The following is a 19,891-nucleotide window of genomic DNA, read 5'->3' on the forward strand; positions in this document are numbered from 1 at the left end:
GAATACAGATTGGAGTATCTCGATAATAGTTAGTCTACGTGTATTCTGTTATAAGGAAGTAGACCGAGGGTAAAAACAAATGTTAATCGAAAGAAACATCACTTGCTTTAAGCTTGGTAAGTGGAGAAAATTTTCTAATAAAATTATACATTCTCTTATTTATCAAGCTGTTACCACTATACATGGTGATATTTTGACTATAGAACATTGCATCGATTTGCTATAAAATGAACGACTACATTCTTTTGGTGTTAATTGTTTCATAAGACAAAAAAAAATATTAATAATGCTCTAATTAAATCATATGAACACGTCATACTTGTCATACGTATAGGTGGTACATATAGTACAGTTGTTAAGAGTTAATCTAGTTATCGTATTACCAGATCGACATCCAAGGACACCGGCCGGTTTCAATTCAAGTGCATCGTCACGCTCCTGATCGCTTTGTCCGGGAAAGCGGTGTTTCATTACTAAATTGTATTTGTTGTAGTAATTTTATACGAGTACGTTTGTTTTGTATGCACTTTCATATACTATTAACATAATTTAGCTTTAATTAAGCTTTTTTATATATATTTATTTAAGCTTTAGCTTGCGTGGATAGTAAAATATAAAATTCCGGTTTAACAATCGTAGAAATTTCGAGAACTGGCAATGGATTCGTATACGGCCTATTAATGAATCATAAATCGGCGATATATGAATCTAGGTCCTTTCACAAGCATATCTAAGAAACTAATATTGCCATTGACGTACATAATTGTTTCAGCAATTTTATCATTCGTAGAACACTTAAACTTGTCCATTATTGAATCATCTAAAGGTTGTTCCAGATTTCCCTTTAAGAATTTCCGGCTGCTTCCAAAGTCAATATCAAATTAATAGGAGCGGTGAGACACAATCTGCCATTTGAAATCAATTTTGTCTATAACAAGGTAAGGTGTGGCTCTTGGAAAATGTGAGAGGAAAATTTCTATTTGTTAAATGGTAATTTTTAGAAAAGTGGATATTTAAGGGCTTATTAAAAAATATTAGTTAAAAAAAATTGAGGTAAGAGTATATTAAGAGTGGCGTTAAAAATGTGAACATGTTTTTTTATTCTTCTTATTTAATTCGTATCTAGATAGATAGATAGATTTAGCTAAAAAAAATGAGCTCTGGTCAACTCACTTAGTTCAAGTCAAGATACTTCGTTGTCTTGCCTTAAAAATCATTCAATAAATATGTGTTTAATTCTCTTTCACATTGATAGTTATAATACAGACAGAGATCCCTCCTCGATCAGTTTAGCCAAAGAGCAGCTCGTGTTTTCTGGCTGTAATATTGTTTTTACTCAAGTACAGCTTGAACAGTTTTCTAACTCGAGCGTTGAAACCGTAACCAATTAATGTATCAGCACATCTAACAACTACGTGAGTAATTAGAAATGTCACTTTGAATCGCGCTCCATGTCGGCTATCAACTAATGATCTGGTGTCCATTAAATTGCATTTCTCCAGAGCAGGTGCATAATAAACTTAACAGGCTCTTTAAGTACAGATATGTTTTCTTTAACTGCTTATATATTGCTCTAGATGGAGAAAGAGAGCGAGCGATATGGTTATTATAAGTAGATTGAGATCTATCTCTGCCTTCCACTTTTCACCAGTATATTATCCTAAATTTTACCTGCCGCACACTTGCGTTGTGAAAAGATATATCAAAATCAAAAGCTTTTATACATACCTTACTCCTAGGATAAACACTCAGCACATCTGCCCACCACCTCGCCTCTTCCCTGCAGGTGCCCTTGACGAAGGTTACTCGATCCGGCGCTGTTATGGCCAGGCTGTGAGCGTGTCCTGTCACGCTGTCCGCATCGCTCACTTCAAGCACTGTCGTCATATCAACGCTTGCTTGCGGGACTGTGTCTGGCTGTAAAAAAAAATAATTTGGTTATTCAAAAGCTTCTCTAATCTTTTCACTCTAAACTGAATGTCTTGAAAATTGATGCATGGGGCAAGGAGTATATTTGGAGGTTCTGCCTAGAATATTAGTAAAGATCGTAAAAAGAATCTACGACTAAATCCATCGATGGTTAAATTAAAGTCGATTTAACTCCTCAAATGACCCAGGAAATGCAGTTATCCCCAGCAATGTTGTAATCAAGTTTGCTTCATGGAAATAGTACTTAACGGCACCAAGGCGTTAGTGTCGGCGCGGTCGCTCTCTGCGGGGGGTAATAAACGCATACTTAGCAAACATCTCAAGCAATTCTGAGGCGTTACCTATTCGTTATTTAAGATATACCGTTTCATGGTAAAGTGCTATGGTACATTTCTTTTAAATATTCTTTTTTAAAAATCTTACCTCCGGTAAGACATTTTACAAAGTTAATTTTGAAGGTTGTCGTAGCCGATGGTTGTCGGTTCGATTTTCACTAAGGGGAATAAATTATTTTTATTATAATTTATGCAAGATATAGCGACGCTATAGATTGAAAAATTAGAAGCAATCCTGATCGCGTTTAGTGCGGCTCATCTCAATACTGTCATTTAATGTCATTTAGTTTAACGTTCAAAGGTTTGAATTAGTATTTATTATTTCTTGTGTAAGTACAATATAAATCTCGGAATGGAACGATGCTACATAAACACGAGTATCGAGTAGTATATGAGCTATTATTAATAATGATTGATTAAAATTTATCATTTAGTACTAAACTAGTGTTAGGACACTCCGTCCTATACTTTTCTATATGTATTAAGTAGCGGAACCTAAAGGGGCCCTGTATCTATCAGGGAGAAGAAATGAAAATAACAAAAATTTCATAATTTTCAGTGGGACTCGAACCCCCAACCATTACGTTTACAATCAGACAAACTTACAATCTACATATAATTAATGACAATTGCAACACCGTGCGAGATCTTGCTCCTGCCAAGTGACAAACAGCTTCCACATCCTGCAGTACTTCAACGTCGCACTTAAAAGGCGAGTATAGTAAATCAAAACCACTTATTTCAACACTAGTAGACCACCTTATATACTAATAGTACGCAATTAGTATCCAAAGTATTATATATATTTTTATCTTCATGGAATAATTCCCGTAAGTAAATTATTTTAACCTGTTGAGTACACGCAATGCCTTTAAAATTCGGCGGAAAATGGGGAACGAAGTATCTTGACACTAGGTTCCCTCAGGATATCCTGCTGTGTATGGGAGACAGCGTAAAGCTATTTATTATATTTTATTTTTATTATTGTTTTAGTTTTTTCGTTCTGTTAAGATCTGTCTTAAGAAGAGCTCTCTGGAGCAGTGTTCACTTTCGCCATACATCACGCAATGGAGAACGGAGTGTCTTGACATTAGGTACTCTTCGTCGAAGCTCAAAAAAGAACACCATATTTGTAAAGGTAGGCAGAAAGGTAATATGATTAATTATAATGTTTCGCCTTTTTATCTTTAAGAGGTAACGCTGCATTTCTACTAACTAGACTAGAAAATCTCCTATCATTGTATTTGTATGAAACTAAAATTAGTCTACTAAGCGATAGTGAGTAAATGAACCCTTTATAACATTATGCCCGGCATTCGTAATTGCGGGTGTATAAATGCTTAATTTATCAGTCTATTTTCGAGGCATCCAAAGATCGTTATTATTCCTAGGAGGACATTCCATGAAACTTGATAATATTTCAAAGAATAATTAAGCATTCTAGGGGTGTAGTTCTTTGAAAAAGATTTAATCTTTAAAAAAAATCATAATACAAAAGTAGACGACGAAGTGTAAAAAAGAAGATTTTTTAAGAAATAAATTAAAAGTATGATAATAAGTAACATTTACTTTAACCTTATCCAAAACATTAACAAAATGGATGTGATTATCAATTTCTAGAAGCATCTGTTGTTGTAGTAAATAATCGTCCGCCCGCGATACGGAGGCATTAATCTATAGGACCCTGGCCTGAACTTGACCTGCGCCAGCGAGGCTATACGGTTTCAGTACAAAACAAAACTTGTATGATGGGATAAGAGAAAAAATAAACTACCAAGTAAATACTATAATAAAACATTTTACAATATCATTATATTTGTTAAAAATTATTAATACAAAATTTTAGTATATCTAATGTTTTTTATTTTTAATCAATTTCAAAATTTGTATGATGAGCGTAAAGAATTTCCAAATTACTCCATTCGTGGGTAAAGGGAAACGAAGTCAGTGACTTTACGATTACTAGGTACGAAGGAACGAAACTTAACCACGCACTTTTGCTTTCTGAAAGCGGAGATATAAAAAAATATTGCAATAAATGAAATTCCAAGCTAGAACTATCATTAAAGTTAAATAACCATCTGGGTAAATGGCAAACGGTATCTACTTTTGATATTTTATATTTTTTTCCCGAGAACCAACCCAAACTCGATAAATTGCGCGTAGAGCGGCGAAACTCAACGCCACCTTCTTTCCTGCAAGAGCCGAGACATAAAAATGAAATTGTGTGTATACGGCCTAATATCCAACCATAATAGATAAGTATAATATATGTATATATAAACCAAAGACACAAACAGAGTATTTTCTTGACCTAAAAGACCGTAACTGCTATTAGCGAGCAGATAATGTGGATAATAAGAATACTAATTAGGTTTACACACAGATGTCAAGAGGTTGACTTATTCATCAATGGACACTTACTCTCGTCACCTCATCCATCATGTGAGATAAGGATGCTGTCTGAAGTGTCAAAATAACATTTAATATCACAAACTATTAATTGAGACCATCATGGCATAGCATCTGACTGTAAACACGACGGTTGTACACTCGGAGTAATGATTTCATTTAGGTGCATTCGAAATTGGGCCGAAAGTGAGGGAAACTCTGGGGAGTTTTGGGGAATATTTAGCACTAAGAACGGATTTCTCGAAATTTTTACAGGAATGGCTAGTTTAGTAGTCTAAAACAACACCAGAGAAAGCAACATGGCAACGGCGAACAAACGAAAAAAAAGTGAAAATAATAAATATTTTTTTACGTAAAACACGTTAACGATATAACCAATTAAAATTGACGGTTGAAACATGGACGCGGCCGGACCTCAATGAGCGTATATCAAAGTTTATTAATCACGCCCAATGGAACTTAAACATGCGCTGATTTATTACCACTTTCGCTTCGTCCTGAAATGGTCTAATTTGACATCTGCGGATTGGTTTTAATGACAGGATATTGCATATTGCATGGAACCCGTTATGGTGAAAATGGTAAGTGCGAGCTTCGTATGCGGTGGTTCTGATTTCGATTTCTGTTTGGAGGATTTTTTTTTAAGAAACTTGTTGTTAAGATACTCCCCACCTTCTGCCCAATTTTTGCGTATTGAGTGGCAGGACTCAGTTGTCGAAAATCGAAAAAAATTGGAGTAAAGTCATGCTAACAACAAAAGATAAATTGTAACATACATACAAAGAGTTTCGATATATGTAGTTCGATAATAACGTATGACTTAATTGGCGATGAACTTGCTCCTAAAAGACGAGTCTGTATTTTCTCTACATTTCTAAAAAAATTTCCTTTTTTTCTGAACATATATAGGTACACATAAAATTAGTTAAAATTCAAAGATAGATAAAGCAAAATCAAAAGCCAATTTACGACAACTCCAATCCGTTACAATCAACGGACGTTATTACGCAACTCTTTCTATAAGGCGGCATAATTTCCGTTGTAGCGGGACATGGCCATTGAAGTGGACCGTGAATGGGCGGAACTTCGATTTGCATAGCTTTATATGTTCAAAACACATTAATCTGCAGATAAGTCAAGCAAACATAGTTTTTTTTAGATTTTTTTACTATTACGTATTTTTTTAAATTTTGTTTTATTTGCATCACACTGTGTCTCGTTCAGAGCATGGTAGGCAGAGGGAATTTGGGAACCTAGTGTTTAAGCCTCTCTGTTCCCATTAAGACACTAATCCAATCCAATCCAAAGGTATCTTTCTTTTATCTAATATATTCGACTTGACAAGCTTGATTTGAAAATTTATCACAAATTATGGTTATTATATATTACCACGCTACACATAGTTCAGCAGTTTGTAACAGAATTCGATTGCTAGACTTGTGATTGACAAAATCTTGATCTTAAATTACTAACAATCATTGTTAGAGATTAATTGCATTCAACAAATCTATCTAAAAGCGGGGTTTGATAGACAAATGAATAAATGCCTTTGGCTCGGCGGCGTTTAAGCTAATCGGGGACTGTGAGAGACGGCGATAACAAATGTATGGTCTTCACTAAAAGTGGGAATTAGTTTTGTTACTGGTGGTCCCATTTATTTATTTTTTATCTAATTGTTGATTTTTTTTTCAGCGTATAGCGCTACCTCAAATATGGCAAGGGAAACAGGGGGAACCAAGTATTAAAATATTCTTCTTCAACAACTTTGTGTATTAATTAGCAGAGCTCAACGCTGCGCTTCAAAAAATAAATATTCTATAATTTAAAATTGTCGCGTCTTTTGCCTTCAAATTTGCCTTCAAACATTTTCAGGCAAATTATAAGAAATATATATTTAATTTCAACATACATATTAAAGAATGATCTGTATATATAATTAAGTGGACCCCGTGAATATAAATAAAAAAAATATATCGTACCTTTGAAAAATATATCAACCGTTTCTGTTATACAATTTTTACAGTAAAGAAAGCAGTCGTATTAAAAAAAGGTTTTTAATTCCCAATTCTAGATATCTAGCAGTCATTTCCTAGACTATAAGTCGTATAGCCTGATGTTAAATTAATGCCTACGTTATTACACGACTTCACTGCTTGGTTTATATAACCGTTATTGGACGCGTCAAAGTTAGTTATTTCACTTTTAATGTTTATGGCCTTAGTATTTCCAATGTGAATTTATGTGCTATTACAGGGGGAAGGGAAAAACAATAATGTTTTCTAGTAAGTGTTTAGAAAATAAACAATAATAATGATTATGACCAACTTTATAACAGTCAAGAAGAGTCCGTAATCATTGCGACAAATGAAATACACTTAAAACTCTAACTTTAAACTCTAACTTTAACTCTGTATATATCATCATAAAGTTTAAGATGTGCGTACAAAATAATTAGTTTCATACCTTTAACTATTCTTAACCAGTCAATTTTGTATCAAAGACCTTTTATTCGATGTCTTCGTAGTTGGTTATTTAAGGAACATGCCTTAGGAGCAGGGATCTTGTAAATTGGTGAGCATCGACATTAAGGATTAGTTACGGTGTAGTTTGTTACAGCGCTCATAGAATATTTATGTATTTAAGTTATTGAATGGGAGGTACACACAATTATAACGGCGTCCGTGAGACAATTTATCTATTGGAATGGACATTAAGTTAAAAAAAAAGATTAAAGGTCCTTCGAGCCGGACTGTCGAGGAAACGTCAATAAATTATTCTCTCGAGAGAAGACTTTTCGAAAATGTCGATACGTTTTTCGATACGCTCATTAATTTCATGTGAAAGTCACTTTTCAGGCGCATTTTATATATTACTGTCGATTTAAATGAAGTACTTTAAACGATACCGTATCAGATGTGGGAACGTTTTTATATTACTTTAGAGTATTATTGGATGTTTAAGATTTTATTTTAACTTAAGTGTTTGAAGTATTCGAGTAAAACCGTTAAATATAGGTGGTGAACAGTTATACTGTCGCCCACGCCGTCGCCGATTATCCCTAGAATTATGGACCTCACGCACGCAGCTTCTAATAGATAAGGGTCAATGAGATAGCAGTGTAGACGCAGGTATTCACGTACACACTATATGAACAACGTTTTGAAGGAATTTATCCTTCAAAAGATTAAATTAGTTATTTGAAATAAGGTTTTATTTGTAATTAATATAGTGACCGTGATATTTTTGCAGCTTCACGCTGAACCTCGCAGATCGCAGTGTAGTCAAAGATAATCTATAGTAATGACACTTCTTTCCATTCTTTCCGTCAAAAGATCAAGACATTATGTACTGAAATGCAGATCTTGACATTTGAAGAGGCGGTCTCGTTACACGTTGATAGATGTGTGAAGAGGTTTTTGACAGTGGACGAGGCGAAAGAAGTATTTAGAAACCGTAGAAAGTTTGGTGCTCCCATCTCTCTGCCAACCCTGATAGGAATAAAGTGCAAAGAAAATATTACAATACTTTCTTTCTTTCAAAGAAAATATTACAATACTTTCCTCCTGACAGGTTGAAATCAGCCTGTCAGCAGGCGCGGGTTCGAGTCCCGCTACGTTAAAATTTTTATATGTTTTCTTAATAAGTAATATTACAATATCTTGCAAATTAATTAGACATTTTGACATTTCCCTATATTATGTAACTAAAACGTCCAGACTTGTTTACACTATAAATACGTTAGTTACTAAGATTTCCATTCACTTTTATGAATGGAGGATGTTTTTACAACCTAGAGCCAGAGAACAAGAACCCAATAAAATAAATGGCGATAGATACTCGACACGTTTAGTTTATTTATAACATAACCCTTGCTATCATTATGATTATTGTATCGTAAATCATCACAATGTTGTTAAGTATCTATTAAACATAATTAATGATGATGACGAGGCAAATGAAAAGTTTCTAGAGTATGAAGTCATGCACACTACCTACGAAAAAGTGCGGCGTTAAATTCCGCCATTTAATTTTGATACAGTTGGATTGCAATATTTTATTTAAAAATATTTTTCTCGATCCGGGCAAGCAAAAAGTAATATTTACAGTATAGATTTCTTCTACCTCAATTTTCTAAAATATAGGAATTGTATAAAGTTTTCTTTATATTTGAATCAATTATGTTGATTCTTAACTTATGGATTAAAATGCGATCTCCCTATATCGAGACAATGCGCGTTGACTGGTGTCCTCTAACTGTGCGCTTTATAGCAACAAAATCTCATAATATAGAAAGGTTTAAATTTAAATGATCACCTATTAAATGCCGATAGAAGTTATCTATTGATCTTATTTGTTTCTTTACATTGCCAGATGTACTCGTACCTCATAGAAGGGGGACACCGCGACCGACCGCTTCGAGTACGTGCTAATAAGAGCGATGTAAAGCGTGGTTTGCAAGCGTTCGTTGGTTAGGGCTAGCAGTGTGTGAAATTTATTTATAGGAAATTCCGCATAATTTTAGGAGGCCAGTCATGGCGCAGGGGCCTAAAGTGTGATAGTAAATGGCACTGGTTGTGGGTTCGATCCCAACTCGAAGAAATGAAATTCAAATTCTTCGCTCTGATGTCAAAGCAAAAAGCGTTGAGTTTCGGCACTCAACACGCAACGCCTCCAGAATTCTGCGGAAACTAGCAAACAGAATGTCTTAACACTAGGTTCCCTCTTACCTTACTGTGTTCGAATTATGACGTGAAGCTGATGAGCTTGAAACTGAATGAAACTTTGGTGCAATTCCAAACTATTGTACATTTTTGTTTTTTTTTTTTTTTATTATTATGATATATGAATATATTTTATTATGATGTAACGAAAGCCTAGTGTTAAGACACTATATTCACTATATACCAAATTAAACATATAATTCAAACATAGCCCTAACAGCAAGTACTTTTCCCACCGTATGTGGGCCGCGTCTCTGCACGTCACCGATATGTCAGTCGGGCCCTTTGGAGTGTCACTCGATCTTACATCGATACTTAAGTACGTATGCAGATCTTAGGCGGTAGTATGAAATAATTTGTTTGTTTTGTCATTTTGTACTTATAATTAATTTGTTTTAATGTTTTTTTCAGTTTCACGCTTAATCCCGCATGCAAGTCAGGCAGAGGGAGCCTAGTTCCCCACTTACGTTTTATGTTTTTTTGCTTTAGAATTTTTAATATCCTTTTTTAACCCACAAAACGAGGGAAGGCTACGAAATATTAGAGATATAGAAAGAGAGAGAGAAAGAGTTTGAGATTTTGAATTCCGCTACCAAAAATAAATAATAAAACTATTATAAAAAACAATTAGTGAATATTATATATTGAGTATAGGTACTGTAAAATTATATTTAACAACCGAGTATTATTTATAGACACATTTCACTCTACTTAACCTATTTTAACAAACAACAATTTTGAGCTATAATTTAAATGAATACCTTTAATGTGATAAAATTTACTGTATCAACAATTTACTTAACAACTAGGGTGTTTGACTGACGCGCCAATGATCGCCTGTTCTTATCCCGTGAAAGCTAGCACTTAAGAAAACAATTTGTAACGAGTTATTTATCTTGGTATTTGTGTGGAAAATGTATGGTACGTTTTTTTGAGTTTCACGCTTTATCCTGCATACAGCAGGATAGGTTCAAAATTTGAGACAATAAAATATAGAGGAAGATTTTAAATTAAAGAACCAAATCTAAGCCATCAGGTTCATCCGTTTGGGAGCAATGATGCTAAATACAAGGACTAAATATAAGGACTTCCCATAATCATTTCCAATACAAAAAATAACTTAACCATATATATAAAAAAATCAACTTTTATCATTCCATACAAGATTATAACATACGAATAAATTACAAAAAAACTGTTATAGATTCGTGACATGGCGCTGGTACGGTTTTTGTCAGTGAAAGTGGTTGTGTAAGATTGCAAGTCGTTATTGAGAGAAAATATTATGATCGATTATAATTTATATACATATTAATTAGGCTTTGTCAGTGATTTTGATTACAATTATAAATTTTATCGAGTTTCACGATTATATATACGAGTACATAGCCGGGTAAACTAGGCGTGTAGGCCTATTACGATTAATTTTCGCTTTCGATACAAATTTGGGACATTTTATTTGGGATTGAAATTAAATACCTCGTCGCAAAAGCAAAAAGTGGAGAACAGACTGTCTTAACACTGAGCTCTCTCTATTTGACCTGCTATATGCGTGATGAGAAAACCACCACGTACAATTAATAAAGCTAAGTAAAAAAAACAACCGATTCCCCACACACTTCCTCATCTAACACAAAGAGACGTGAACATAATTCTAACACGTTTAAAAACCGCGTGCACGTCAAAACATCTTTAAAATCTAAATCTGACATCGGATGTAATTTCATCAACATCAAAAGACATCAGTATAAGGTTACAGATGACAGTGATTATAAACAGTAGGCAACCAGGAAGCAAAGTATAACAATCGGGACAGATCTAACCACAGAGTCGGACAAAATCGATGCTCGCCTATACGCCGTTATTCGATACAAAAACATCGATATCACATCATAATGGTAATACAAACAAAGCCGCAGATAGAAAGAGTCGATTTTAATGGACATTCCGGCCTATCTCAGCTTTTCTTCAATCTCATTCCTTCCTGAAATAGAAGGTCTGGCATTATCACTTTAATCTGTCAAGAGCCTTCTTAGACTTATTAAACGAAACAGGATTGGAACGAAAAATATATTCTCATATTTTACTGTTTTCACTCCACTGAATGGGAATCGAACCAACAACACTGCGTCACGAACTTCTACTAATTCATAGAAGGTAAATCTTATATATAACTAGCGGCCCTCTCGCGGTTTCACCCGCGTCAACTATGTTATTATTAATTTCTGTCTCCATGACTACGTCCTAGTGACGTCTATGCAAAATTTGAGACTCCTAGCATTTGTAGTAAAGAAGTTTCATACAAACTTTCAACCCCAAAAACAACCCCTTAGAAGTCGAATATTACAAATTCCCGTCTTAGCGAGCGCCTACGTCCTATAAGTAACTCCTATGCAAAATTTCAGATTCCTAGCACATGTAGTTTCTGAGATTTCGTGATGAGTGAGTGACCTTTCGATTTTATATATATAGATAAATACTATAGAAGAAATTTAAGCATGTTTAGATGAGCTCGGTAATCCGACGCCTATGGGTTTCGAATACACAGTGTGTCGTAAATTTAGTGTGGGAAAGTAGAAATGGGTGGCTGTCGGTCAACATAGACCTAAACGAGGTCAGCGTACAGTTTGTTTAATTACACCTTTTAAATTTTCTTTTTTAAATATTTAAATTTTCTACGGCCTTTTCTACCATTACGAAATGTTATATCAATGTCTCTAAATTTGGGCTGAAAGAAGGAAATTACTACATAGGTTACTTCACCTTCCCTGTGTTCTGCATACAGTTGTATTAAATATAGGTATTATCACATTTTTACAAAAAACTTTGCAACATACTTAATTCCATAGATTTATGTTAATAACTTTACTACTTTGTAGCGTGCGCAGAGCGCAGGCCAGGCAGGAGGAACCTCGGAACCTGGTATTAAAACACTTCCGTCCCCTAATTTCCACCGAATTCTGGAGGCATTGCGTGTTGAGTTGCGGAACTCAATACCGTGTTATTTAAATAGTAATATAATAATTTCCGGTATCTGGCATCGAACCCGCAACCGTCGCGTCTACCGTCACGTTCGTCAGTTATAGATACTTACCGACAAAGATATGGGCTATAGATATATAATACAAATTCTGACACGCTGTGCACATAAGTGATTGGGGCGTGACACACAACGTTAAGCTGATTAGTTCGGTAATCCGAATCACCTAGTAGGTGTCTGCGGGACAGGCCCTTTGAATATTTAACTTTGTGTTTGACACTTCGACACTTAGACGGCGTTGATTTAAATGATATATGATATCATGTAGTATCAGGGGGAACCTACTGTCTTAACTTCTTCTACCCTGCTGTGTGCGGGATACAGCGTGAAGCTGATTTGATCTGATTTATTATATCAGTGATTCCCAAAGTGGTATATCTACCCCTGGGGGTCTTTGACAACCTGCAGAAAAAATATTTTGGGGCTCCATGAAATGAAAATGGAGGTCCACGATAGTGGATCTCAACACATACACTGATAGTACCTATTTACTTACGTTTATGTTTATTATGTTTATTTATTGTTACGTATATATTTACATAACAGATACAACATTTTATTTTGAGTAGTTTTAATTTAAATTTAATTAATAAATGTATAAATTAACATGTGTTTTTACTTTAACTTTTTAACACTAAACTTCACTACAGTTAGAAATTTGCAGGAAATCAAAAGGTCTACGACACAAAAAAGTTTGGGGAACTCTGTATTATATCATGTTATTTTGTTTAAATTTACAATACAAGTGTGCTGCAAACATATGTATATTAAAACAGGAACTCGAAAGAAAAGCAGCGTACCATTAGCTTTTGGAAAAAGCATAAAACTGCTTGCTCTTTTTTTACTTAAACATTTCTTAAAGTTTTTTTAAAGATTATGTTTATAATACCTAAATAATTAATTCTAAATAATTTTCTAACCTACTAATAAATAAAATAATATTTTTACATTTAAATATCCAAAACTATGAAAAAAAATCATTATACAGGATGTAGGGATGAGCGTGCGCCGGCGGAAGTGTCGCAGCGCACAATGCCCTATTGTACTTGTAATTACCGGACCGCATTGTCATGTGACCCACTTTCGAATCACCCTGTAGCTTGTCCTAACTATGCGCGATTTGAGATAACACCTTAGGTCTTGCACATCATGTGGTCATTTACTTTTACTTTTACTAATTAAAGAATCCGCACATCGCATCCTTCTGTCTGAAGGGACTTAGGAGCCTAGTGTTAAGATACTCCGTTCTCATTAAGACACTTTTCTCCGTTCACATTAGACACCGTTTTCCACTTTCCGCTGAATTCTGGAGTTGCATATTCAGTGGAGCAACTCAACGCTGCCCTCGTCAAAATGAGAGCGAGCAAATGGAGAAAATATTAAATATTTCATTACCCTGAGTAGGAATCGATTCGTCTGTGCTTCGTATCAGTAAGTCAGTAACGAAAGAGTTCTTTATAATACTTATATAAATTGGATGTCCTTAGTATAGTCATATATTTCACATTAAAAATTAATCTAAAATAACAATTTCTCCCACACTCATAACGTTTAGTGGCCAGTGTGCACTAGTCTTACTATACGATACTTAATTATTATGTCACATTATAATACAATGAGCAATCAAGCTTGAATGAATTAATGTTTTTGTCTGTCACGAGCCTAAGAATTGAGTTCGACATGGTGTAGTAATTGGAAGTACTGATAGGGATTTTTGCTTTCTTACACACATTTTACGGCATTTGGTCGAGTTCTCGAAACGATGGTTGTGAGTTTGATTCCCTATCAGGTGAATAAATTATTTTCAATTCCTCGGCTTGGTAACAAAGCAAAGCGCGGCGTTTAGTTCCGTCATTCACTATACAATGTATTGAAAATTGAGTGGTACTGATGATGATGATGAGATTCCCTTTGCCTACTCTGCCTTATGCAGGATACAGCATGAAGCTAGAAAAAAAGAGTCCTTGAAGAATGTCAAAGTGACCTTCAGGTGCCCACAACCTTTAGTGAAATTCAATGAGTCAGTCAACTTTACATACAGACAATTTACAAATTTGTATGTAGATTGCAAAGTTTATATAGTTTTAAAGATTACAGTTCAAAAGATGTGCGACAGCTCCGTTATTTACATGCAATAAAAAACTTAGCTCGGTTCCTAGTCGTTTTAGAAGGTTCATTGTTTTAGATAACTCTTATCAGCGCACGTGAGGTCGTAAACAAGGTTGGCCATTTAGTTTTCTATTTTAGGATTGTTCTTTTAAGCGAAGCATGATGGTTACGGTGCAGAAGTTTTTGTGGTTTTTGATGGTTGTGGGTTTTGTATATACATATGTATAAAATAGTGCCTTGTTCGTTTTTCAGTCTAAAAGTTAGCTGAAAACTAACAAAGAAATTTATACATAAAGAATATAGTTAATATACATAAAGAAATATTACAACCCGAAACAAGTTGAATTCTACTATTACAATATTTAATTACACAAATATTAGATGATGCAAGCTTGGTCAAAAAGTAAAAAATGCAAAAAAGAAAATAATTTTAAAATCACTTGCATTTCACAAATATAATTTAAACGAGAAACCGTAATAAAAATAACAATCTTTGAAGCACAAAACTAAAATGCTTTTAAACACATAGAAGATTTTTTTCGAGCTTCAGCTATTTTTCTAAGCACAATTATCCTGTAGCACTGCGATGTTAATGGAGGCACTATCTAAAAAGCTTCTTTGTTAAAATCTTTATCAGTGCTAAGGTTAAAAGTTTCTTTTGCATTTCAACATTCCCCGTTTCTGTTGACAGGTTGTATAAACCTTATCAGATTTGTGCGGTTTAAAAAAGTCTTCAAAATGTAGGGAACTTATGTACCTACATAAATAACTGTTTCATGTTGGATTATGTTTTTTCCTATTTATTTAGAAAACTTAGATTAATTTAATTATTTTAGTTCTTTTTTAGCAATTTTTTTAAATATTATTGTTCAACCCACATCATTCATCGTTTAATTAAAGTTACTTTTTTACGATTAAAACAATTTTTCTAGTTCAAACAGCTACATAAATATTTTACTTTAAGTAATTAAATGTAAGATTTAAACTAAACAAAAACAAGAGCCAAATTTAGTATTTCAGTAGAACTTTTCCAGCTTCACACATTAAGTGACAAAACACTCCTCACTTTCCACATGAATTTGACGCATTGCATGTTGAATGAACAACTTAACTCAACAGTAGGTACATTATATACTATTATAACATTAAGCTTGAAAACCTAATACTTTGCTTAATTTTAACCGTTTGAACAGAACTTGTAGAGAAATTCATCTATTATCATTCCTCATCCGTCTATAATTTACTGCAGGCTGGTGCATGAGTGATTGTTAGCAAAGTCAGGTTATTTTTCAAATCCCGGCCTAGCCTCATTCTTCACTAATTTATGCATATTAACCTAAAAACCTTTGCACGGTTATGTTTATTCTATAGCTTGCCGCTGGAAACCATGAATTGTTCTAGATGTGTGTAAGTTATAAGAAATAGCGTTTTTTTGTACATCAATTATGCAATTTTAAGTTCTTTAGTAGTAATAATAAGTAAGTAATAGTTCCTAAGTAGTAAGTAATAGTTCCTTATTTTGCCATCTTTAAATATTATAGTGTATTTGCCTTTGTCCACTCATTATGAAATAATTTATAATATACTATTTTATTTTTGCTTACAAACAGTAAATTCGCAGATTGCCATTTAAAAATATTTTAAAATAGCAAAAAAAAATAGTTTAGAGACAGAATAGGTAATTGGTGTGATTTAAATATTTTTAAAAATTGAAACGTAGCGAGAAACGCCATTGTTGTCAAGCTAAGTCGAAATTCTTCACTTGTTACAACTTATTTATTTTCCCAAAAGCGCAAAACCTATAACATAAAGATGATTGTTCTAATTTTCCAAAGCTAACTTTCATATAACCGTACAATAATAAAATATAAATATGAAAAAAAGAATCCAGCTTTATTCTCATAAATTAGACCACAACCAAAGGGACTCCACAGCCAACTCAACCGTTTCCGCGATGACGACGCAAATCACTATTTATTGCGGTGTATTATTTCTCTGCTATGCTGCTCTTGCTTTAAATGGAACACCGAACCGTCAATTGGTCGTCAGTGATCATTGAGAACCTGCATAGTACTTACGTGAACAGATTACTAAGTAACTATGTCTATGGATAAATTGTTAAAATATAATATTCAAATATACTATCGATCCATTCGCGGCTTCGCCCGCTTAAACTGCTTGTTATATTATTGCCAAATTATATAAAATTTTTACATTAATTGTATGGGACTCCTTGCCGTACTTTGTTACCAGAAAAAAGGAAAATATACGATATTTAATTTCCCCAGATGCGAATCGAACACACAACCTATCGCGTTTAGTCACAGTACAGCCTCTGGGCCACGAAGGCTTCATGTCATTTAAATTTAAATGAAACGCCTTTTCGTTTAAATAAATGCAAATTACATATAAAGTGTTTGGCGAGGTGTAGACAGGCCGTTTTATAAATATTACAACCTCTGATAAGCATCTCGAAATAGGCAACATAGACTTGCTCATTTAAACTTCTCTTCGATGTTATCTGTGGTAATAACCTATACTATAAAATTTTAAATGACTACTAGCATACATGCTGTAGTGATTTAGGTATGCATCTAGTAACTTTAAAACTCTAAATAATAATAATATGTCACTTTATTAAGAATACAGCGTCAAACAAAAATATATATAAAAAAAGCTGCTTTAAAAATATTATAATTATTAGGTGTATATTGAATTTGTTATGAGATACCGTTCTAAATGGCAAAAACTAGTCTATATTAGAATTAAATAAAATGTGAATAAAAATAACTCGACTTAATATTATATTCCAACATAATTATTTGATACCAAGACTATTATGAAACTTAATCTTATAGTTTTTTAGCTTTACTTAGACAAAATTTTGAGATTTAGGACGAAAGATTTAGTGAATATGTTATGTTTATCCTTATTTTATATTTTAAATGTAAAAAACTTTCTTGACATATAGAGAGATCGGCAGACGGACAATAAAGTCATTCAATAAGGTCTTTTTTTAAGGTACGGAACTCTAAAAATAAACAGCCATATCAATAATAAATAACAAGTAGTTGTTACGAAATATCAATCAGTTATCGGGAACCTAATTCCAACGCACCTGCAAAGGAAACACTCTATACCCACCCATTATCTACGATCGTACGAAGTATTCGCCATGATGTAAGAAATCTAACAAGTTGCATACAAAATGCAACGGCTGAGGCATTTCCCGCAATAGAAAATTGTTGGGAAAAGTTACGACACGCACCCATTGTAAATTACTTCACAGTCTCGCAACTAACGCGGTTCGCTCATTTTAACTAATTATAAAGTTTCACCTGACGTGTGCTAGTGAGAATGTACTGGAATTTTCGTTGATTTGGAAAATATTTATCTATCTTTATGTTTTATTAGTAGTAGTGGGATATCCAGGATCGGATTTAGGGATGTGGAGGTCCTGGAGCAAGAAAAGAGTGGCGACTTTTTATTTTTTCTGAGCGACTGTTGATTTTTTTAATTATTTTTATTGTGAGGCACCTTCCACTCCTTTTCTATTGAGGAAACTGCTTCCCTATAAATTCAGCAAAACTAAAAATTTTATCTTTGTATACTTATTCCATTCATTTAACTTAGTCAGTGACACATCACTATTTTCTCCACTTTAATCAAATATGAAACAACCAACCTAGATTTTGACATACTTATACATGAACATGGCTCAAAAATTATACTTTAAAACCATTAGCTAACACCCAATTTTATTACATTTGCAATAGACCCATTAACATTTAGGTCAGCAGTATCAAATGACAAATTAAAAGCAAAGATAAAAATCAGCGTTGTTGTCAAAAATCATAAATCATTGATTGTATTACGGAAGCGTGCACGCGCGTGCAGGTGGATCGGTGCTCGTTGGGTGCGCCCGCGCCGAACGTCTTGCTCAACGCGGCCGCATTCCTGCGCGGATCGTCGGAAAGGACGGACGTGCTGTTGGTTTTTGACAACATGTAATTATGGTGGTTGTGGTGTCAGATTTGTATGTAATTATTGTATTGAGTAGTAGAGAATTTGTTTGATCTTAAGATGGTAGGTTAAATACGTGACGCAAGATTTCAATTATTTTTGACTGATATTGTGAATTGTGAATGATTGTGAATGATTATGAGAAATCTAGAATGATAAGAATATCACTAATTTGACTTAGTACATAAGTACTAAACTATTGGACTTCGAAAGTTGTAATTAGGATGTAGCCTACCTACATGCCAGACTTCAAAATCAAGTAATGTGTACAAGAAAGAGCCAAAGAAACCTCTCTGGATTCGAATTCGAAATTCGGAATCCGACAGAAGGGGATTTTTACATTTTAAAATCCACGTAAAATATATTGCAGGCGACTATAAGAAGAGATAAGAGATAAATTTAGTATATAACTTCCTCGAGAAGTATAGAAGAGAGAGCACGAGAGCACCCAGCGAGAATTTTCCGAAACTCCCAAGTAAATGGAAGTAAACAGGATTTTACATTTTACAGTCACAAAATCCACGCAAACGAAGTTGTGAATAACAACTAGTCTCAAATAAGCCACATGCCGACAGCCGCGCCGTCCTTACTCAATAATATTAACATACAAAACAAACCACGGAACAGTTACAGCGACTAAGCCGCACGGAAGTTACGGCGCACTAATTAAAACACGATGCAATCAAAATTAATTCAGATTTACATTAATAACTATACTTGTTATAATATAACAATAGATTGTAACTTTAATTTCAAGAATATAGCAGTGTAGGCACAGAAAACCGAGTCTTGAGAACAGTCTTCTTCACTTTCTCTCTCTCATCATCAATTTGGAAACTTTGTAGAGTGGCGTAACCCAACACCGTGCTTTATAAAAGAATTAAAGAAAAAAATCATTATTTCCCCAAGTCAGGATTGAACCCACAATTACAGTGTGTTATACTGTCCATTGTACCACTATCACCCCAAATATAATTGCTTAGAACAACACTTAATTATTCCCGTAGGGTTGACCATCAAACATTTTGATTAAAATTCGCCCTGAAGCTATAATATATTACAAATTAAATTTTGACATGAATATTAATGGGCCAGATATACCAAGGTTCTAGTGGAAACTGGTATAAGTTAAAAAAAATACATTGTTAGAGAAACAATAAACAAATAGGGTAAATAAACAAAAATATTAATTCAACAGGATATTGGAAAAATCCAGCTGCAAAATTTACAAATTTGACGATTTCGATTTGAACCTACAACTATCTCTATACAAATCGATATCTACAAAATATTGTCAAAATGGCGTCATCATTAACACCATG

General features: G+C 33.9%; 1 protein-coding gene across 6 annotated transcripts in view; it reads right to left on the reverse strand.

Annotated features, from left to right (window-relative positions):
- The window catches only part of osp (myosin phosphatase Rho interacting protein outspread), a 227,259-nt gene that overhangs the window by 28,034 nt on the left and 179,334 nt on the right, over nt 1-19,891 (reverse strand). For all 6 annotated transcript variants that reach the window (XM_085204795.1, XM_085204796.1, XM_085204798.1 and 3 more), the window contains exon 4: nt 1,729-1,917. In XM_085204795.1, coding sequence (XP_085060921.1) covers nt 1,729-1,917 — 189 coding nt within the window. The remainder of the gene's footprint in view (nt 1-1,728; nt 1,918-19,891) is intronic.

Source organism: Heliconius melpomene, chromosome 20 (assembly GCF_056956725.1).
Source record: "Heliconius melpomene rosina isolate 202511_hmr_F chromosome 20, ASM5695672v1, whole genome shotgun sequence".
NCBI lineage: Eukaryota > Metazoa > Arthropoda > Insecta > Lepidoptera > Nymphalidae > Heliconius > Heliconius melpomene.